At 42.7% G+C, this 23,545-nt stretch overlaps 1 protein-coding gene across 3 annotated transcripts in view; it reads left to right on the top strand.

Annotated features, from left to right (window-relative positions):
• The first annotated feature begins 502 nt into the window (after nucleotides 1–502).
• Nucleotides 503–23,545, top strand: part of epha3 (eph receptor A3) — a 98,432-nt gene continuing 75,389 nt past the window's right edge. For all 3 annotated transcript variants that reach the window (XM_083997238.1, XM_083997237.1, XM_083997236.1), the window contains exons 1-3: nucleotides 503–672; nucleotides 9,018–9,082; nucleotides 17,605–18,265. In XM_083997238.1, the coding sequence (XP_083853364.1) occupies nucleotides 579–672; nucleotides 9,018–9,082; nucleotides 17,605–18,265 (820 nt within the window). In that variant the 5' untranslated portion in view covers nucleotides 503–578. The remainder of the gene's footprint in view (nucleotides 673–9,017; nucleotides 9,083–17,604; nucleotides 18,266–23,545) is intronic.

Genomic DNA, 23,545 nt, shown 5'->3' with positions numbered 1-23,545 from the left:
AAGTACATTTGATTTACACTCCCTTGTCGGAGGAAAGGCCTTTATACTGGATTCATCTGCTGCAGGCTACTTTGACTGGGCCAAATAAAGCCGGACTCATTCTCTGATATAACAGCATATTTCCCACACCATACCACTTTTTTTTATTCCACTAACTTCCTGGGAGAATAAAGCAGAGAAATACAGTAAGTGGAGAGAGAGAGCACTGTAGGTAAATGTGATTGAATTATTACAGTAGGAGGTCACAGGAGCATATGGTATTACCCTTTGTTCCCAGATACATTTCTAATAGTTCTCTTCTGTTTTCTATTTTGGATTGACCCGGGCCGTAAAATATGCTGAATAGCCAAGTTTGTCATTCACGTCAAGAAGACGCCCGTGGTAGAGGAATTAAACTGACCTGTGGTGAACTTGCGGGCTGTGTTTGTGTGCTGTCTGTCAGACTCTGTAGGACCCAGCGGAAAACTGCTCCAACCGGAGGGAGACGGAGCAAGAGAGAGGGAGAAAGCTGAGTGGAGAGAGGACGCTCTCAGATCAGTCAGTGGCTTCATGGAGTTATGTACCTCTGATCCGCCGCCATGGATTGCAATCCGCGATCACTCCTCTTCATTTTACCTCTTTTATTGCCCTGTGTTATTCCTGCGTTTGCCATCATCTATCCCCCAAATGAAGGTAAGGAAACTCTCCGGCTGCGGAAATGTGTGTGTTTACGTGCGTGTGTATGTTAGTGTCTATGCACGCTCTCTCGTGTATGTGTGTGTGTGTGTATATGCGTGTGTGAACGGTGCGCTACGGTATACACATCGAGCCCGGTGCCGTGCGCTCGCCGCGGACTTGCTACTTGTCCAAATTCTACAGTGATAACAATAACAAGCTGATCCAAAGCGCATGGCGGTGCCACTGCGGATCACAGAGCCGGCGTCTGATCACTACACTACACAAATTAGATACTGAACTTGGAAATGGGTCCAAACAAGGCAGACGGGGCAGCCTAATTTGGGGGTAACATCGCTCACGGTGGGTTAAGAGTTGTTTAAATTAGAATGAATAAAACGGCGGCGGCATGTCCTGAACGCGCCTGTGTTGGAGTTATTACGCGGCGGACTGATGGAAAGAAACTCCGCTGTCTTGTGTCTCCACGAGGGGCTCGTGTTGATGTGTTTTATCCCAGAACCCTTTTGGGGTAGACGCCCCAGTTAGTGCTCGCAGTCGCACCGACTTAAAGGCAATAAATAGAAGATGAGCACAATAGAAGATGACCTGAATAAAAACCAAAGCAGTTGACTCGTGTGCCACTGAGGGGGATTTCGTAAACTGTCCATCTCACAAGTCGTGTCATGTCTGCGTTTTATAGCCTGAAAGATACATTCAGATCCAATGTTTTGGGTTAAACGCATGAATAAAGGGGCGGCGGTATTGAAGAGATCAATTCACTTATTTCCAGTGCAAGTTTTACTTGTTTATTTTCAAATCGGGCAGAATGAGGCAGAGCGGTCCTCTCCCTGCACACTCACTTCGGGAACATGTGAATCTGCGCTGGAAGCAACTTCAACACTCTCCCCCTTTACTTAATCATTTGTTTAGCTCCTTTATTGTTACTTTATTTTTTTTTATATAATATTGCCACTTTTTCGCACTGTAAATCATGACAGAGGTTAAAGTATGTTTAGTGGCGGGCTCAAAGTAAAAAAAAAATGAAGCAGGCTGCTCTGAGGTTAAAACTACACACAAAATACACTTGAGTTAAGATTTGGGTCACACTGTCCAAAGGGACATAGTGTGAGACATCACAATATCCTCTGTAAAAAAGAATATTTAACGAATAAATAAAATAAAAGTCTGTGCTCAGTATTGTATGATATTTCGCTAAATTAGTCAGATAGACCCTCACAGATGTGAATGGTTTAAAGAGTAATGCCTATAAAGTGATTAAATGAATCAGAGCGATCCTTCGTGGCGCCTAATCTACTCTGCAGTAATTAAATGTGTGCGCACACACACAAGTGAGGTTTTTGGTCGTCCTGCGGCCGGAACAGTGAGAAAGAAAAGTCACAGGTCAGTCATGGTGATGGACGATGAGTTAGGAAAGTTTGGGTGTACAGGCCCGGGCAGAGGAGCAGCCCATGTCTGATAGAAACCACCCTGAGTGTTGCGGCCTTTGAGTTTATTTATCTAATCCACACTGATGAGGACTCCTTTAACTGATAGACAGAAAACCAGGCATCTGAAGGCTGTTTTATTTTCTTTTATTGTGTCACAGTCAATCTAAACCCGATTTCCTCCTAAACCCAGATTGTTTTGCCAAGAACATTTCTTTGAAAACTTTTTTATTCATATTTTTTTCTGAACGGCTGGCTGGTTTGCTGTACGTAGACCACTCATCCAATATTGAAAAATAACGACTGTTGAAGTTTTGTCTTGTTGTACAATGTAGCCTGTGGCCTGTAGTCCTGCTTTTTTTGTCTATTAAGTTCCTGCTGTGCCAGAGATCAATGGGTTTAATTTGCGATAGCCTATGAAGCCTATTAATCGGAAGTCAGGATAAAATGTGCCATTCTGTGGAAATAAAGTCAGCCAAGGTCAACCAGGCCTACTGCAAATCTTTCCTCTGCCCCCAGAAACTTTGGGATTACGTAACTGAGAGGATGAGAGTAGTTTATTGAAATAAAAGTCTGATGGACACAGAGCATCAGCGCGCTCAGCTCCGAGGAAGAAACAGGAGCACATAGAAAACACATTATCCTAACAAAATACACCGCTACGAGTGTGTGCGCTGGAGAGTGGATCAGAGACGGAGAGGGGAGTTTGTGTATGTGTGTGTGTGTGTGACAGGGGGAGAGAGGAAGAGAGCGTAGAGAGATGAGTCATCTCACCGTTGCGACGTATCAATAAGAAAAAAGACAATCGGATATTTCAGTTCACCTTTCCCAGACATACATCTACCAGAGAGTGTCAGTATCGAGTCGCTGCGTCTCTACATTATAGACGAACTCATAGTTCCTCTCTCACACTCACACACACATACACACACTTAGGCACACACAATAAGGATATCCGGGAGCACACATCACAGTTTGAACTTTAGATCTGATCTGGTTACACACCTAACAACAGTGGGTTTAGGCTCCAGTCTCCAGCCACAGTCAGAAAGATCAGGTCCTGATGTTAATGTGCACCCACGGAGAAGCGGCGGAGTGGAACATGAAGATCCAAACTCAGTCATGGATCAAAGTAAATAAAGGGACACTGTAACCTGTAGTTGTATCTAGACCAGTTGTCTGATGTGGTTCTTGAGTTGAGAAAAAAAGTGCAATCAGCAGACTTTGATTATGGGAAAGTACCAGATCTTGGATTGATTAACTATATGGACATGCGCTCCCTTTGAAAATTATATTCATGTTTAGAATTAGTCACGGTGGCGAACAAATCAAGGAACCTCACTCATTTTTCTCTGTTTTCTTACCTCACCCGGATCGGTTTGCCTGTGCTGCACTGTAGGTCAGAGTTCACATGAGTTAAAAATAAATTAAATCAAGTTTTTTTTTATATTTATATATTATTTTCATATGGCCAGGCTGCTGGGGATCAGGTCCAGCCTGCAGGCGCGCAGCAGATCAGGAGTGGCTCTTTGTAAACTTTCAAATCGATGGTCATAAACTGATGTGTTGTAAATTCGGGTGGAGAGTTTCCATGAAAGCTATCAGCGAATTAGGAAATGAATCAAATGCCTCATTAACCACAGACTTGCAGGGTGATAAATGCATCCATCACTTACTAAGTGAAGAGAACATTTTTTTCATGGAAAACAAACCTCAACTACGACAGCAAACTTTCGTAAGTATTTTATTATCTTCCTCCGCATTTATAAGGAGACCAGAAGTCTAGTTATAGTTCCTTCAGTCCCCCCCCGCCCTCCCAACAGTCGGCTGTGTGCCTCCACCATCATTTTTTTTTTTTTAATAATAGCATTTCTGCTGTGTGGCTTTCATTAGGGCGCAATGATCCTGTGTAAAACTTTTGGGAACAGTTGGTGGAAATACAGAGAAAATCCCCGAAAATATTAGTGGCGAGGATTCATTTCAGCTTTGGGCACATATGAGATATGAGAGATTGTTTGTTTTCTCCATATTGAATCGAAAAAACAAAAGGACAAAGTTGTTCGCTGCGTTTCGCTGTGGTGAATGTGCCCCGCTGCCTGGAGTGACGTTGGCCCTCCGCGGGGCGTCCGGAGGCCTCTGGTATTTTTAGCCGGCGGTCGGGAGGCTTGGCCCGGACAGCCCGGCGCAGCGCTCCCACTGGGACGAATGGGCGTTCGTGAGCGATGGTACCTTCCAAAGGTGCTTGAAATGTGCTTAGACATGACCCACCTTTAAAAATACAACCCACACACCTCCGCTATGTACATACACTGTAGGCCTATATTTATTTGTGTGCCTTGACCAAACAGTGAGCTGAGGATCGAGAGTGGCATCCTCAGTTGAGCAGCGGGTGGGCCAGGCTCCAGAGTTCTGATTAAGGTGTTTTGTGTGCCGCTGTGTGAAGGTTTATACGTAGAGATATAAGATTATAGAGTAACCTTTGTGTGCTGGAGTGCTCTATGGTTATGTGAGTGTTACAGTGTTGAAGTGTGCTTATACAAAACATAAGTATAAGGTAGGTAGGTAGAAAGAAAGAAAGAAAGAAAGAAAGAAAGAAAGAAAGAAAGAATGGGGGCAGAGGGGTTGGGCAAGCAGCAGCAACATCAGACAGAGCGACTCTGCACTTGAATAATTCATAATGGGAGGTGAACACTTCACCCTTTAACACAGACACAAGTCGCCTTGCTTTGCCTGCACTGCGGCCTGCCAGCCTTCACATGCTCAGAGCCAGGCTGCAAAGACAAAGCCCTATCCACTTTGTTTACTGGTGGAAGATATCAGAGGAGCATGCCCATGCTTCTATTCTATTCTATTCTATTCTATTCTGTTCTATTCTGTTCTATTCTGTTCTGTTCTGTTCTGTTCCATTCTATTCTACCTCAGCATATCCGACTGACAGCTTCTCCCTCCACTCATCTCTGGCTGAGGATTAAATTTCCATGTGCATCTGCTGGGAACCAGTTTCTTTCATCATATTTTACTGGGGGCGTGTTAGTGAGTGCCAGGCAGTGAGGGAAAATTATGGGTAGTATTGATTTAAACTTTGCCCAGATACTCATAATGGTGAACTTAGCCGTTAAATCATGAGAACAGAGACATCGGAATCGGCACCCTGTGGATCTTTGCTCTAGTGTTTCATGTTAATATTTCAACATATGCTGTGCCAGGCGATACTAGGTCACTAGCAAATGATAAAATGAGAATTAATGCCACATGGCAGCGGTCTTAAACTGTGTTTGCAAGGTGCTCATTGCGTTTACTGGCTGGATGGTGCAGTATCGGATAATTTCATTATAGAAACTTGCAGGACATCCCGGTGGCGATGTGTCACCTATTGTTTTGTAGGTGGTGGTTTACGTGTGTGGGATGGCAGCTTAGTATGTGGCATATTATTGATTCACCTGTTTCTACCTCTGATGTTTTGCTCCCTCCCAGACAGGCTGGCTTGGTTTGCTATTAATACTCCTAGTTCCCGTTTAGAGGCACTCCCTGATGGGGCAGGGGCTATATGCTTGGCTGACGCTAGCTTGCTAACTGACTGCGTGTGTGTGTGTGTGTGTGAGAGAGAGAGAGAGGGAGACGGGGAGTGCGAAAGACTGTCAGCAAATGTTTGTGTTTGCTCTTATTTCGTCCCTGCTTCATTGCGCATGTGCAGGAACATGTGAATGTTTTTTGTGAGCATCTCAAGTGTGCATGCATACAGTATGTGATGTATGTGGGTGCAAGCATATAGCCTACTGTGTGTGCGTGCGTCTGTGTGTGTGTGTGTGTGTGTGAGAGAGAGAGAGTGTGTTTTTCCTTTGTGTGCATAATTTTTGTGTATATGGATGTGTGTTTACCCGACTTTGTTTCTTGGACAAGGCTACATCCTTGAGTGTGACTCTGTCTTTTTCTTTGTAGAAGCACAAAGAGTGTTTATGCATGTACAATATTTGTGCGTATGTGTGTGCTGGCGTGCGTGTGTGCTGATTTCCCCAGCCAACTGCAGCTGGAGGGGGCTTTTTCCTCCTGCGATATGAGAGCCATCTAATTTTCTGCTCTCAAATTCCCCCGCTCGGCTCAATTTGAGTGGTGGGCTCGGCTCGTTGAGAAATGTAAATTGGAAGCAATGGCCCTGGATGCTGAGCTGCTATTATCTGACATGAACAGATAGCTTCATTAGACTCTAATAGGAATGTGTCTACTGCCACTCAACTGGCTGAGTGCCTTAGCACAGCTACAGCTCAGGTGAGCCTCAATTTAGTGGCTTTTTGAGGCTGGAATTTGATAATAAGCCTGTACGTGTCTGTGTGTGTATGTCTACGTCTTTCTTTCCTTCTTTGCTTCCCTTTTAGGCTTTTTTTTTTCTTGCCACGCTGGCTGATAGTTATCAGACATGCCTGAAGAAATTGGTGATTTCCATCTCAGCCTTTATTCTAGTGTAAAACAATGAGTTCACAGAGCAGTGAAATCACTTCTCCGCTAATAGAGTTTGTGCTGCTCGTGAGGAGTAAAATATCGTGACTAAAACAGTTTTCACAGAGCCACATCGGCCCTTCGTTGCCCACAAGTCCTCTCAGTGACTGTCATCGGACATGTGTACATACTTGCCCATGACTGGGCTTTGAATGGGAGAATAAAGGGAGGTTTTATTCTTCATATTTCCACAGTGAATAGAGTTACAGCTGCAGGGCCGTACTGCACTGCTGCTCCATTTTGCTGTGAATGTGTGTGTGCTTTCTTGCATACGTGTGTGTGTTCGTGTGTGTGTGTGTGTGTGTGTGTGTGTGTGTGTGTGTGTGTGTGTGTGTGCCTGTGTGTGTGCCTGTGTGTGCACTTGTCTGTGTGAGTCTTGAGCTGTGGACTGATTTGCTCTCAGCAGGATGAGAAGAAAGAGGCTGAGTCAGATTCAGGTTCCAACTCAAAGGGAACCAGTGAAACTTTATTGCTCTATATCCAATTTGTCTTCTCTGATTTATCCCCTTTGCTCATGCAGATCACTGTGTGCATGTTTATAATTTTAACCTGCATTTATTTTATTTTTATTTATTTTATTTTATTTTTGGGGGGTGATACCAAAATCATAATGGGTCACCCTGAACATAAATTAATTATTTAAAATTCAAGGACCCAGAGAGGCTTTGGAAAATTATGTTTTCAGAAAGATTTTTTTTATCTCTTCTTTTTTATTTTTTGGCTTAATAAAAAAAGCCATATTAAAGCTTTATTAAAAGAAAAAGGCAAAATAATAAAATAAATAAAATAAACAATACATATTTACAAGGCTTGTATCACAATTTTTTTTAAATTTTAACCCATTGGTTTTTTCTGTTCATTGACACAACAAAAACAAGAAAATCACATTAAACATTCATCTTAAAATTATTTCGAGTAATAAATATTTTCAAGCGATTTCCATCACTTTAATGACGCTTTTGTCTTCCGACGGTGAAGGCTGTGAATGTTTTTCTACCTTCCAACCCAATCCTAGCCGACTGCTTTTGCACGACTAATCTGGGGAGATACATTCCCTCCTCTCACGGTACTTCCAGACCAAAATGCTAGCAGGTTTTCGTTTTTTTTTTTTGTGTGTGTGTGTGTGTTTTTTTTTTAATGCAGTGGCCTCCCAACAAGCAATGCCTCTACGTGGCACTCACATTTTGAAATTATGGAAAGTGGTTGGGGACCTTTACGGCCCTTAATGTCTCTCACTTAGACAAACTAAAGCAAACACACAATTCGGACACAAATTTAATTTGGTGGCGTACCATTTTAATTTTATTTTGACTTGGACTTTACCACTTTCTTACCGCAGAGGCTGAAAGCGTAGAAACAAAAAGCCTTAACGCCCAAAGTACCGGAACCATTCTCACAAGCCACTGCAGAAGAGGAGAGGAATCTATCGAGCATAAGGCTGCCTCCACATTCCCCAGTCATGGCCCATCTGTCAGTATGTCATGGCCTGTGCTGACAGGTGTACTCGATGACAATAATTCACACTAGAGCCATGTGTATACACTAAGAATAGAAAAGATTGTATCCTATTTTTCTGTGCTTGAGGAAGATTCTGTACGTCAATGTTGATTTCGCAGACATGTTCGCATTCACAGGTCAGTCAGAGGAATTTGCACAAAATGTCACCCACGGCACCGTAAAGTTCACCATTCTGAAACCTTTTTGACTAACTGGAAGTGTCAACTCGCACCATCATGCTAATGGAGCTCCTTGTCTTGTTTGTTCTCTGTCAAACTCCTTTTATACGACATGAATCTCCCTCTCGGCTGCTGGGTTTCTGTTTGAGAAGAGTGAATTCTTGGCAGGACACACAAATAAAATTGTATTTCCATTCATTATAAATGGATCTAGATTTTGTTCTCAGAGTGGCCAATTTCTGACCACCTCTGAATCTGGCAGTTGCAACTGAATTTAGATTTGATCCCTTTTTTGTTTCACCTGGGTGCCGTCCAGTCACCATGGGTGGATGTGTGGCTACATGGGATGGCGGGGAGGGGTCAAATGGGTCAAAAGCATAAGCCTTAGAAAATAAACACTTCCTGTTGTGGTTTTGTGAAAGGTTAGCTCTATTTTAGATCTGTACCTCTTCAGGATGTCTGTGTGTTGTAGCCAGTTTGACCAGCCAACTTCTGCTTTGATGCTTCTCACGGCAGGACAAGACAGCCAGCCTTCTCTTCTGTTAGTTAACATAGGATATGCAGTGTGTGTGTCTGTGTGTCTGTACGCCTGTGTGTGTGGCAGCTGAGTAAATAGAGTCATGATCAGTGCTTGAGGTTGGTGATCCCTCCTGTGGGATTAGATAAGGGCTAATTGGGGCTAACAAGAACTAGACACTCATATGTTCTCTTTGTTTTCCCTCTCTCTCTCCCTCTCTTCTCACCACAGTCAACCTGTTAGACTCTAAAGCAAGCCAGGGGGAGTTAGGATGGATTTCCTACCCATCGCATGGGGTGAGTATTTTCTATGTCTTTATTTACCCACGTAGCGTTTTCATTTGCATTACATTTTGGGAGACAGACGTGAACCGACATGAACTGGGTGCGGACTTCATCCCCCGCACCACATGAAATCAGGATTTTCAAACTCCTGCGGTTCCCACTATGTCATGTTGACTCAATGAGCCAAGTGCAGATTAACCCACTTTTCTTTAGACATTTTTTTGTCCATTCTCCCTCTCGCAGGTTAAAGGTTAAGCATTCGGAGCTTGCCATATGGTCAAGACGCTTAAAGGAAATGTACTGCATGCAGGCGTTTCAGTATTTGACTGTGCGTGTGTTTAAAGAAAGATTAAGGCATTAAAGGATTTTATGTTGTAGGCACAAAAGCATCCACATAAGAATGTTGATAGGCTGAGCCCCCTTTTTAATATCACATCAACAACAGACATATCATTTTACAGCTGTTGCATGTAAACATTGTAATTCCATTTTTTTGATTTTTCACTTATTTCATTTTTTTTTTGCTCCACTTTGTTCTGTCACATACACTTTAACATAGTTATTACTCTTTTAACATAAACAACTTCAGCTATACACTCTGTAATTCCAAAGATCTATGCATAACAATAGTTTCTGCTGCACTTCTCTAACTTTTTCCCAACCATGGGAGTTATACAGCTTTAATAAAAACAAACCAGCAATGTTGCAGCAGCGTCATGCCATACTTCTCTCTGCAGCCCCATTTATCAGCTTCTCTGTGCTACCAATGTCCCTCTAGTGAGCTCTCACTCAGTGTTTATTTGCTTAACTAGTTAGACTACTGTGCCTCGGGGCTGGTCCACTGACACGGACGCACACACACACACATACGTGCACACACAGCACACTTCCTCGTTTTTCCTTTATTAAGTGTTAGAATTACTCCTTGGCAGTGGCTTAAGGTAATCCAGTCATTTGTTCCGTGGAGCTGCCAAACCTTGTTTCCCTCGGCCATGTAAAGCACTGGCACCGTCAAAACGCTCAGAGTTTCTCCATGAGGTTGAACCACAACGAAAAAAATGGCTCAAAGGAAAAACTGGAAGCTTTTTTAAAAATGCATTTAGTCCAAAGACAATTGCAGGCTACAGGACAATTGCGTGATCAATTGAAGGGAGAGATTTATGTTGTGCTGATAGAAGTTATTCACGTGTGAGCAAGTAGGAAAATGCACACCGATATCGGGGACTTGATCCAGCGCTGGACATTGGAATGTGTGTCGGAGGTTTTGCAGTGTGTGCAGCGAGGCCTGCTTTATTTCAAGTTACTTTCTTTGACCAAGTTCACAGAAGAAAAGCATGCGATTGTACAGTAAATGCTGCAGGAATGGCAGCCAATGTCATTTTTAAATGAGAATGACTCCAGAGAAAAGGAGAGGAGAGGATAGAGGAAGATCAAAAAGAGGAAGAGGGAGAAAGGCAAAAGGGATAAAGAGAGAGAGGGGGAGAGGAAGAAAGAGAGAGGAGGGAGGGAAGGACAGGAGAGGATGAGAAAGAGACAGAGAGAAAGAGAGAGAGAGCTAGAGCAAGCAAGAGAGATTGCTGATGATCAAGTCCTCAAGGTGAATCATCTGTAATTACTCACGTCATCCACTGACTGCGCTCCGATAAGCAGTCTGCCCTGGGAGACTGCTGCTCACAAATGATTTCTCATAATGTGGCAGTGGCACTGAGCCTCCTTACACACACACACACACACACACACACACAAGCACAGACACAAACAGTCATTCACATTGATGGAGAGGCCGCTGCTGCTGGCCTACCGAGACACAACGTGCTCCGGTCAGAACAAATTAAGAGCTTAGCCTCCCCAGGATGTTCACTCTGGAGCTATACTGACCGACCAGTTTGTGTGTGTATCTGTGTTTATGTTTGTGTGTGTGTGTGTTTGAGTGTGTGTGATCCAGATACACTTTTATCTGTCTGGGAGGCAGGCTGATTGCCGAGCAGTGTCCAGGGGGCTTAGCCCTTCACAAGACTAAAGAGTGTTAAAGATTACATTCTTGCGTGCTTTGAAAGCATTCTTCAGTAACAAACCAACACCCCAGACGCTGGCTCTGCATACAAAATAGAATTAATGGGCACATTCAAAGTGAAGTCCATTTTTCATAGGAACCAACAGGGGATACAACAGCATTCCTGATTTTGTCAGAGCTGATGTGTATCGCCTTGATTGTTTTGTTTTGTTTTGTTTTAATTAAAGTTTTTGCCTACACATGGAAAAAATTAGCAATTTGATCTGTTCAGCTGAAATGCTGAAATCTAAGATATTTCACATGTTGACAGTTGGCCAATGAAAATCACAAATTCGCTGAAGTTCGGCAAACACTTCTACAGTTTCAACAGCATTTCTTTTTGACACTTGATTTAAAATAGGTTTAGTCAATCATATTTTATAAAACAAGGGCAAAGGGAAAATGTATTGATGCATTAATTATAAGAAATCAATGCAACTGCTGAATTAGCAAAAGGAAAATGAAAGATTCTGTTGCATGTGTATTGCAATGTCTTCCTTGTAATTGTTTTTTTTTCTTCTTACATGTCAAAGCCTATACCCTCCACAGGAGACTTATATAAGTCTATTATAGGCTAAGTAACAAAGGCATTGACTGAACTTTTGTGTCACAATGAAGAAGCTTGACAACTATAGAAAACGGCCAGTGGTCACAGTGAGTGCACTCTGCATTTACTGTCAGGAATAATGAGAAATATTTCACACACACGCACACACACACACACACACACACTCACATCTCACATTCCAATTCTCAGGTCTGGAGGAGGAGGGTGGGGGCATGTGTAATGGCATGGCTTTTTATATTTTGGACGGGGTCCACCATTTCAGTCAGCTAGCCTTTCTTTTTTTTTTTTTGCTCTTAGAGTAGAGACTGCTGTTTCAACTTCTTCAGTCACCCAAGGGCTCTTAAAGCCCCCCGTGCTCTGCTGCCATCCCATCTGTGAAATCAGCCTTACCAGCATACACTGCCCCCACACTCCCCCCACCCCAACCCACAGAAAGTGGGAGAGTAGAGAATAGTCCATCCATAAACGAGGATTAACAGGGCGAGGCAAGGGACCAGAGAAGTGGAAGATGAGGAGGAAGTATAGTTTGTTATAGCTGCTTTCTTAAGATCAGCTAATGCTAACCTACAGTATAATCATATCACACACACTCTGTAGTACAAGGAATACATCCCAGTTGTATTAATAATACCCAACAAAAATGTTTGTCCTCAATATTATGGAATACACTGAGCAAATATACAGATATATTATCCTGTTGTTTTTATTGATGTACATCATATGTGGATCTTTGGAGACAGTTGAAAATACACAGATTAAATGAATAATAATAGACAAACATTGGTGGCCTTAAAAATCATTTAATAACATTTGCAACCAGACAGTCCACATCCTTCTTATCCCTCTTATTTCCATTATCCTTCATCAATTGCTGTTGATGTGTCCTTGGGCAAAGCATATATGAGGATTAGCACGGCCAGGCTTGGGGCTCATTCAAAAATGGGGGGATTGAGGAAGATGAGGTGGTATGAAGAGTGTATTCAGGTTTCCCTTTGGTAAGACCGGCTGATGAAATGTCCTCTGACTGATACGCTGCAGTTGTCGTGTCTGTGACCCCTTTGACCTCTATGGTTCCCAAAACGTAAGCTGGCTCCACACTTGTTGTAGACACTCCAGTTTTTAGATCAGGAAGTAACAGACACATGTGAAAGTATAAGCTCAGCTTCCCCTGTGATTTTTTATTATTAAACCCCATTTAGTAATTAAAAACAAACAAACAATAAAATCACATTGCAATATGTTTCTTTCACATATATGAAAAAAAAATTAAAAGATACAAATGTATGTGTATAACCTATAATATAAATTGTGGTGCTGTAATTTAATTTAATTTATTTGTACTTTATTTTTGGAAATTGGATATGAGACTAATAATTATTGTTACACTGCAGATTGCAGATTCCTATTAGAAAGGACATATCATTTGGAATAGAGGATAATTTCAATCTTGTTTCCTGCATCACAGCTAGTCTTGGGCTAAATGCATTGTTACCCTACACTGGTCCATTTACTGGTCCATTAACTCCCATTGACCTCCATGCCTTTGAAGTGGGTGAACTGGCATGCTGACTACGTGATTCTGAGACATGCCTGTTGCAGTAGTTTTAATGTCTTGAGAGGATCAAGTTACCACACTCCATTTTACTGTCCCTTTAGCTGCCACACCTACCTACAGCACAGATCAGAGAAAACCAGGGGCAAGATCACACCAAACCGTGCCCCGGCTGTGACCATCAGGGCTCGGGGGAGGTCGGAGGTCGCAAGGACTGCTGTAGGGTCCTAGTGTTGTTATATATCAATTAGAGGGCAGGGAGAGGTGAGTTACGCCCCCCTGCAGAGAAACAAGGGGGTTGTTGCTTACTTTAGACCTGTATTTATTCTGGTTGACACAGACAGCTCCAAACACTCTCAGTGGGAGCTGTCTCTGATGGTGGCACAGCTTTCAGATCCTGCTCTGGCTGGTGGCTCTGGATTTTTTTTTTTTAAACAAGCCATTAAATGTAATCTGGAGTTTAGCAGAATTGAACACCGTTGCTCTTGTCTGGCGATATGATTTTTCATAAAATAAGTGCAAGAGCAGTAATCTTGTGTCTGTAGTTGGTCAGGGCCTCCCAGAGGTGGCTCTTGAGACTCGTCCAGAGAACCATGGAGCATGTCACACTCTCTGCACTAATCCACTGCCAGATCTGGAGATAGATGCTAAGACATTCTCTCCTTATTTCCTCACTCCCTCTTGCTCCTTGTCAAGTGAAGGACAGATAAAGCAAGCCTTGGCTAACTAACCCGGGACGTGATTCAAGGTTGGAGGACTTCATTTCTTATGATGTAATCTTTGGGGATGGGGATGAGGAGGTAACTCCATGTAATAGATGCTATCCTCTAGAGTGGGATCTTCACATCATAGCGGAGGTCTCGTTTACTTTGGCAGAGACTGGCTCAAATCGAGTCATCTTCTCTGGAATAGGATATAGTATACCTAACACAAACACACACACACGCACACACACATACACACCTGGGTTTGATTCTGATCCCTGTATGTGTTTAACTTCAGCCCCCCCAGCCCCACCCCACCCTTCAGCCCGGTTTGTATCATTGTGCTTGACATGAAAGGACATAAAGGAATATGACATGAAGGCTGCAGCTCACAAAGACATCTGCATACAAAGACTGAGTTGTTCTCTCTCACACACACACACAAATGTAAATGCACAACATGTTCATGAAAATAAGAAAATTAATGGAACATATACGCACACACTTGTTTACACAGTATACTGCATGTAGGTATATGTAAAGCACACGATGAAATATTGCAGCAATTTGTTCACTAAGTAGAAAAGCTCTTGGAGTGAGACAGAGCAGACACAATCCAGAGCCCATACTCTAGTCTGCTCCACTTAGTACACAAACTCCATCGTTTTCATTAGACCGTAGATCATGGAGGGGTAGATAAGAGGCCACAAAGACAACCAACTTTAACAGCTACCATGTTGAATTACATGACCAAACTACTATCTAAATGTGTGGAGGAGCAGTAACCTTGTAATGTTCTTAAACATTTTTCACAGAGAGCAAAAAGGTATCCTGACAAGAAACATGTCTCAGATGTTACATTCATTAAGATGATTTGCTTTACTTTACCTTTAAAGAACACTTATGTAATTTTTTGTTCTTGGCAGTGATATGGTACATCCTTAAACAAAATGCAAAACAAAATTTACTCAAGCTTAACACTACAAAAAAAAAGTCCAATTAAGTTAGGGAACAGATTGTGTCTTTGGTTAAATATAGAAGGAAATATGTCAGGGAGACTTCATCAGTATCTAAACAAGATCAACATTTTCTTTGTCTTCTTTAGTTCAGTTCACAAATATAACCATGAAAATGTCCATTGTGCTTTATGCTACAAGGCCACAAACATTTATTATAGGACAAACAAAGGAATGACAATGAATAACTTTACAGAGACGTTCTTATGCTGTATGTTTCTCATTGTGTTTATAAATTATATATAATTTCAATGATACATACTTGCAACAACATAATGTGCTCTAATATTATAAACACTTTTCAGCTTTGTGTGGTAAGGTTTTAAGTATCAACACCCTCATCGACATAAGTGGCCTATTTTCATATATTTTGGGACCAAATGTGAACCCTTCTATTTCTGTATTTATACAGTATACTGAGTATTTTTAGCAGGTAACATTTCCAATGTGTATTTTTAATCAAACAGCACTGACAGATCACATCTGCACCGCAAAAGCTAGATCCCCGGTTGTGCTGCTTCTAATCCTGGAAAAAGAAGCCATTAACCCCTGACAAAGAGAAATGTATAGAAAGCTGAAGCAGTGAGTGAGTTATAGGCTTTTCATTATATTCAAGTGAGGGTGTTGTCTTATCAAACTTAATGTCAACGGACCCACTAATCTTAGTGGCTCAGTGCCTTTCTGTTGTGTCACAGTCTCTCAGCGTACCTTTTTACATGTCATCACTTCATTTTTACACGTACATTTAAAGTCAAGCTGTTACACTTGTGAGTGAAGTGAGGTGAAATCTTAAGTTCAAGCTTTACCTCTCTATATTTAGTCCCACTCAATTCTGTCCACTTACCCATGTTATTGTTAGGCCTATAGAGAGCTCAGACTACACTCTGATGAATGAGGTGACGCCAAGGAAAGCAAGACGGGGGAGACTAAACACCAATGGAATCTCTCCCCTTAGGTTTTCTCTCCCTTCTTCTGCTTCTTCTTCCTCCTTTGGCTGTTTTCTCCCTCTCTCCCTCATCCTCTCCGCCTCTCAGGGATGTTTCATTAACTTTACTGTGAGATGAAAAACAAGTGGCCATCCTTCAGCCTGAGAGCTCCTTAAACACTACGCTCATAGATGTGCTTTACTCCCCCACGCACACACAATCTCACACACACCCGCTCACACACGCATACACACACATGGGCACACAAAAACATGTAATAGAGAACCTACACTTTCTTAGCTCGTCATTAATTTCTGTGTTCGGGCTGAAAGCACCTGCTGTGTCCGCCTGCTTTGGGACTTTAAACACTTCACATGAGCCTTATGTGAGTGTATGTGAGTGTGTGTGTGTGGGTTTATGTTTCCATCGGTTCTTGTGTGAAAGGAGCGTTAATTCAGTCTCCTCTTACCCACAAAGTCTCTCTCTCTCTCTCTCTCTCTCTGAAGAAAGCACCGCTCATTCAAACATACGTCCATTCTGAATTTCACAGAGACCAAAGAAATAGGGAAACGCATCCATTTACACATTTACACCCATTCCTTCTAATGACTGTCATTTTAACCACAATGAGCCCAGTGTTTCAGGTGTTTGCTCATTCATCATTGCTCTGATTCAGTGTTGATCTGCCCGGACAGCGAAGCCAAAGCGTATGATCAATGAGTCTTCCCGCTGTGTTGAATTCAAAAAGGAATGACCCCCGCTTTCTTTTTCTCCTCTCCTCTCTCATTGCTTTCTCCCAGTGGAGGGAAAATGTAAGATAGACACGAACGTTCCTGGTATACACTCACATCTGTCTATACTTCGTAGTTTCTTTTGTTTCATAGTGGATTGAGCACGTTTCCTTTAGTAGCAGTAGTACTGTGATGCAAATAACCAAGACTGCAGCTTGAAAGTCCTCACTTGTAGAGAAAAACATGTTAGTATAAGGGTGGAAGAGAACGCTATGAGATTTTGTTAATATTTAACAGCAATTAAGCAGCTTCCCACAATTTCAGTAAGATTGAGACGGGGAATCACGCTCGGTGGTTTTTTCTCTGAGATATTTTCACAGAGCCCTAATCTAGAAAATTTGGCTAAGGCAGCAAGTTTGCTTTTAATTAATTTGAGTAATTTACACGAGATCTGGTAGCGTGATTTTTCACCCTTAAGTGTTTATTAGATGCTTAGTATTCAGCAAGAATGACTCAGAATCTAAATAATTCATCTGTGAATGCTTACAGGGTGGATATAACTTTATTTTTCTCTCTGTTATCTTCCCCCCTTTTCCTTGTATTCCCTCCTTTCTATTCCCCTGTTCCTCTGCTACTCTCCTCAACTTTCTTTACTCACCTTTCTTGTCACTCAAAATATTCTAATTTTTCATTCTCTTGCTTTCTGCTTCATCCCTCTTTCCTCTCTTTACTACTTTCTTCACATCTTTTCACTAATTTCCCTTCCCTACCCTTTCATTCTTTCTTTACCTTCACCCTCTTACCATTTCTTAAAATTCCTATCTTGCTCTTAAAACGCTGCCTGCTTCTTTGACAACCCCTTGCTGTACCTCTTGCCTCTTTTCCTTTCTATTTTCCCTTTAATCTGCCCTCTTTATTTCTCCTGTATTTGGTTCTCTCTCTCCTACCCTCTCTCTCTCTCCTCCACCTCTCCTTCTTTTTCAGTGGGAAGAGATCAGTGGCGTGGATGAGCACTACACTCCCATCAGGACCTTCCAGGTCTGCAACGTGATGGAGTACAGCCAGAACAACTGGCTTCGCACCAACTGGATCCCCCGCCAGTCAGCCCAGAAGATCTACGTGGAGCTGAAGTTCACCCTGAGGGACTGCAACTCCATCCCGCTGGTCCTGGGCACCTGCAAGGAGACCTTCAACCTCCTCTACCAGGAGACAGACGACGACCAGGGCAGCCACTTCAGAGAGCACCAGTTCTCCAAGATCGACACCATCGCTGCCGACGAGAGTTTCACCCAAATGGACCTTGGCGATCGCATCCTCAAGCTCAACACTGAGGTGCGTGAAGTGGGTCCTATGACCAAGAAGGGCTTCTATCTGGCGTTCCAGGACGTGGGCGCCTGCGTAGCTTTAGTTTCAGTGAGGGTTTACTTTAAGAAGTGCCCGTACACTGTGAGGAATCTGGCCTCCTTCCCCGACACGGTGCCCATGGACTCCCAGTCGCTGGTGGAGGTCAAAGGCTCTTGTGTCAATCACTCCAAAGAGGAGGAGCCTCCACGAATGTACTGCAGCACAGAGGGGGAGTGGCTGGTGCCTATTGGAAAGTGTCTATGTAACCCAGGGTACGAAGAGAGAAGCAACACCTGCCAAAGTAAGAAGCATATTCTTTCAATATCATTTTATCTCTCAAGCCTTTCCTCATTCTCTCTGTTGTATGTCTTTCTTCCCCTGTAAAATCTAATTTCTCCTTTGCATCTATTTCTCAGTAGAAACTAGAGCCTGAATTCCTGCCCTTATTTCTAACACTGTTTGATACAATGCAAAGTTTGGCAAGGCTGCAGAAGTGGAGTGTTTGATGTGAAGACTCTGACACTTCATATCTGTCATCGCAGAACCTTTGATGTCAAATGGCCAACCTTGATGTATGCATGTGTGTATGTGGATGTTTGTGCGTGCGTGAGCTTTCTGTATGCGTGCTGCCTTCAAACAAATTCAAAAATCCCAAGAGTGTTGGTGGATAAATCTGCAGTCCCACGTTTCTATTTCCACGCACGTGTGTGCTGCGTTATCCAGGTCTTTGAGCAATAGGTCTCAGTGTTCAGTATAGTTCAACAGTAATTTTCTCTGTGACACTTCATTAGCTATGGGAAGAGAAGCAAGGATGGGACTGATAATGCAGAAGAAAGGAGTGGGCCCAGAGTGGATGGTGAATAATGGCATAGCTGTGGTGATGGTTGTGGGTGTTGGTGGAGGCATGAGTTGGTAGAAACTTGAGTCTGGAGATACTCGATCTCGCCCCAAACTCTGTTGTCGCCTTGGGGGTGGTTGAAAAAAGTCAGAAAGTACAGTACCCGCCTGTCTGCCTTTAATTTTCAGTCCATCCTGACTGTTGACTTTCTTTCCATGTGCTATATCATCATCACACATGGTTTTCAGGGGATTTGGGGTTTCGCCAGTCGGTTGTCAGAGAGAATCAAAATGTCAAAACCATTGAAGTCACTGAAGAATTCTCAGCATGAGTCCTGGTGCTGCAGAGTCGTGTACTGACACATTGATCTGTGTCTGCGTTTTAACCTGCAGAAAAGTTGTTTATTGCTTTTATCCTTTGTCCTTGTTTCTCCTCGTATCATTTCACCTAAGCTATTTAAGCTTAAATAATAAGTTAATGATATCCCTATGACAACTGTTATTCCCTTTGGGATTGTGCAAACAGCAGGTTCAGGGGTTAAATGTCATAATGAAACTACATCCCAGTCTGTTTTAAAATCGCTCTAGTTGATTATAAACTTCTCTAAAGGCTCTATATTTTCCACCACAGTATTCATGTAACACATTTTAATACCTCTTTTTTTTCATATAAAGGGATGCATATACTGTATGAGCATAGACAAAACACAGCTGGACCATTTAAGGAAAAACTTAAATTTCCTGTGTGTGGTTTCTGTGTCTGGTGTAACAGCTTTCATCAATTACACTTAACACTATTTCATTTGTGATTCTCTGCAATAGGAATGTTTGGCATCTGCACAGTAGCTTGTTCCACGCAGCAGGTTTTCAAAGTGCCCTGTATTTTTATATAAAGTGAAATTTACATTCATTTCATTTTTGACGAACTTAAAGCAGATATCAGCTTCACGGCCGTTTCGGCTAATGCTGCGTTCAAGGCAGGCTTTTGAAACCGTAAGTTACAGCTTCAAGTCACAACTACGACTTGGTAGCGTTCCAGGTAACCCGTAGCTCGTGTTTTTACCATCCTGTTGTCTGTGAAAGTTCCCTATAACGGCCACTCGTAACTTCCGACCCGTGAACTCGTACCAGATCGAACTGGTATGACTTCACAGGAAGGAAAAACACAAAGTACGAGTTTCTTTGAACGCACCATGAGTTAGCAGCCCCCGCCCTTGTCAGGCATCAATTGGTCCTCGTGCTACGTCACCACATTCACGCGCATCCCTTGGCTGCACACACAGCCCTTCATGCCGTTCTCTCTCCTCATTGGATAACACTTGTATCCCACAAGGAAAATTTTCTCCTCGGGTTACAGCAGAGCAGAGTGACGGAGAGACTCGTGTTTAGGCTGAAATACTTCATGTAAGTGATTGCTGACGGAAAATAGGACTATTTAGGACTTATATTAACAAAAACATTCCACTGATATCTGCTTTAATGCAAACGCTACATAGAGCGGCGGTACATGCAGTGTATATATATTTGCTTACTTCATTCTCCTCTGTTTTGCATTTCTGTACATTTGGTTTGGCCAAAAGAAAGCTGCTCCCAGAGGCTTTGGCAAAGGAGACAGAAGCACCAGCTGCATGTGCCATGAAACCCCACTTTCTCTTTGTTGTGGCAGGATGCTGTGGTCCATGTCCTTCTATATGTGCTGCTCTTTTCTCAGTTTCAGAGAGCTCCTCGCTCTGCGCACGTACCCAGCCACATCATCTGTTTGAAAGCAGCCACCTCTGCACTGCGGCTGTTCTACAATGACTTCAAGTTAAAACTGTGCCGGAGTTTCAAAAGAAAGAATTTAAAAAAAAAAAGACAACACTCTGACTAACTATTATAGCTGCTCCCAAATGCCTCCATGTTCATCAGCTCCCTCCTCTACTGATCCGGGCCCAGTGTTAATTAAAGATCAAAGGCTGTCTCCCAGGTCAAGCCCCTGCTGTCAGGGCCAAGGGAAGCTCTTTTTCTGGGGGGCTGTGGACTCCAGATGAGCCTGACTCTCTACCCAGATGCGAGTAGAAAGTTAGACACAGCTGTCGGGTGAAAAGCTTGTATGTACAAAATGTAAACAGGTTAAGCGAGATGTAAAATCATAGGGATAAAATTACAACCATGGATGAAAACCATGGATTAGAATGTGATATAAAACAACAGACACTGGGCCTGGAACAACGACCTCTGGATTTTTTGGTTGATTGAAGATATTAAGCTTCATTAGAATAATCATAGATTTAAAAGATTACCTGAATCCAAATTATATTGATAAATTAAAATGGCAAATAAATTATTTTTAATGCGTTTTTACTCTACATTAATTCAAAAGTGTTGCCAGCTTTCATCCTAAAATGTTGCCTTTACCTCCTTAGTTTGACTGAGGAAAAAGTTGGAGATACAAGGATGGGACATTATGTAGACAAATGGCAGACCCCTGTCCCCCTTCCTACCGCCCTCCTTTCACTTCCTGTCCCTCTGTGAATTGTGTGAATGTTTGGATGTATTTGACAATCTCTTATTAGTTTCAGAGAGGTCTAATGGACTCTAATAAGGTCTTATGTTACCCTGGAGTGAGACAGCTGCACCAACAGGCCCCCTCTGTCCCCGCGTGCAGCCGTCGGGGCCCCAGCGCGCAGCTCGCTCTGCAGGCCCTCTGTGTTAACAGATAGATGACTGCATGGGGTTAGGTCACCGTACAGACAGATAGCGAGAAAAGATGAAAACATATTTACAGTGCAGCAGCCAGCTAAAACAGATAGAAACAGATGTCGAAACTGTGGTTTCTCTCGTCATTACATGTCACACACACATACTGGGCCCCAAAACCCATTTGGTAAGATTTTTCCTGATGACTTCATACACAAGGAGATTGGTTGTTGTTGATCTGTTAGTTAATGGACTGTCAATTCTAGGAGCTGCTTCAGTGACTCCTTGGTGTCCTGGAAATAAAATAATTGTCCACGGTGTTGTTTCACTTAAATAAACACCTCAAAATTCAGCCAAAAAATATTGAATTGATAAAACACTGAGGTAAATTGAGGAGGCAGAGAGCAATGAGAGAGGTGTTGGGGCTGAGCGTTGACTCGCAGCTCTGAGTCAGATGTAGATGGAACACCTTTGCTGAATATTTCATACTTTGTTTTTTTTTTTTTTTTGACAAGACGCCTTGATGCAGCATTTTCAACTTAGCCGAGTCTCTGTTCTATATATGTGTGTGTGTGTGTGTGTGTGTGTGTGAGAGAGAGAGAGAGAGACAGAGAGAGAGAGAGAGAGTACATAAGAGCAGTTGTCTTTGTTTATACAGACTCCGAAGTGTGTTTAAGGGCTTTAGTAGAGTACACTCCAGTATTAGACTGTCATTATCTTGCTGGGTTGTGTATTTGTGTATGTGTGTATTTGTGTGTATAGCCAGAAATGTTTGTGAGAGGGAGGATGTTTTTTTTTCCAGTGGCGCCTTCAAACGAGTGCATGAATTCTGTCTGGCTACAGCAGTGGGTCACTATATGCGTGAGCTGTTCTTATCGGTGTGTGTGTGTGTGTGTGTGTGTGGGGGGGGGGTGTCCGTGTGTGTGTTTGATGGCCGCAGTGTGTATGTGTCATTACACATTTCACAGGATGCAGCGAATATTGCTGTGAACATATTTTGATATTCCATCATCGTTATCGGAGCAGGAGGTGTCATCGGATCTTTTGTCAGAGCGGGAGGGCAGTGAGTGGACCGGGAGGTTTTCACACCGTACGACATGAATTCGCACGTCAGTCATCGTCAGGATTATTGTATGTTTTGTGAGCGGGCTTCGGCCTTTCCACAGAGAATGTGAGGCCACAGATCTAATCTCGCTAAGTCAGTCTTTCATCTGTCATTAGAACAGACTGGAGCAGGTGAACTAACTCCTATCTACCATCGGTGTGAAATTCCTGCAACCCTAATTTGATCCTAAAACAGCAAACGGATGTCTGTCTGTGGAGTTTGCATGCGTGCATGCGTCTGCGTGTCTGTGTGTGTGTGTGTGTGTGTGTGTGTTCGCGTGTGTTGCAACTGCAAGCAGCTGTTCTGTTGTGTGTTCAAGGAGAGACCCAGGTTTACATTCTTGCTGGACACACAATCGTCAAACTTGCCGGCAGCATAACGTTTATTACAGTCACACATATGCATTGAATCAATACACACCAACACGGACACACACACTTAAAACTGAATTTCAGGTTTTGCTTATATTCCTTAACTTGCTTTAATTAAGTGGAAGATGAGAGACGAAACACAGTTTTGAAAATGGCATAAAACTTTAAAGCAATACAAAGAAAATGGAATTGTAATGATTTTGTTCTAAAATCATTTATTTTTAATGACAGCGTTGACTGCAGTATTCCCAAATAAGACTGGCCTTTTCTCCTTGTTTACTTCTTCCACCCCCTACCCCCCTTCTCAACTCACCCCAGTGGCTGATGGTCTTGGCCGCCGGTTCAAAGCCCGCCGTCCATTTCGTGTCGAATGTTTTATATCACTCTCCACTCTCGCTTAAGTGATTTAGCTGCTGCCCTCATGCACAGAGATGCTTAGCTTTCAAGCAGACATGCCGTACTCACATTATACATCTTTCATTGACTTTGTCACGCAAGCCTACATCAACCTGACCAATCAAACACTTAGCCCTCTGAGAAAGACTCCGCATCATTTGAATTGAGGGAACGCTCTATTCAGCCTAAACAA

The sequence above is a fragment of the Trachurus trachurus genome (genome assembly GCF_905171665.1).
Source record: "Trachurus trachurus genome assembly, chromosome: 21".
Lineage (NCBI taxonomy): Eukaryota > Metazoa > Chordata > Actinopteri > Carangiformes > Carangidae > Trachurus > Trachurus trachurus.
Note: the sequence above shows the minus strand (reverse complement) of the source record. Positions and strands in the feature narration are given on the sequence as shown.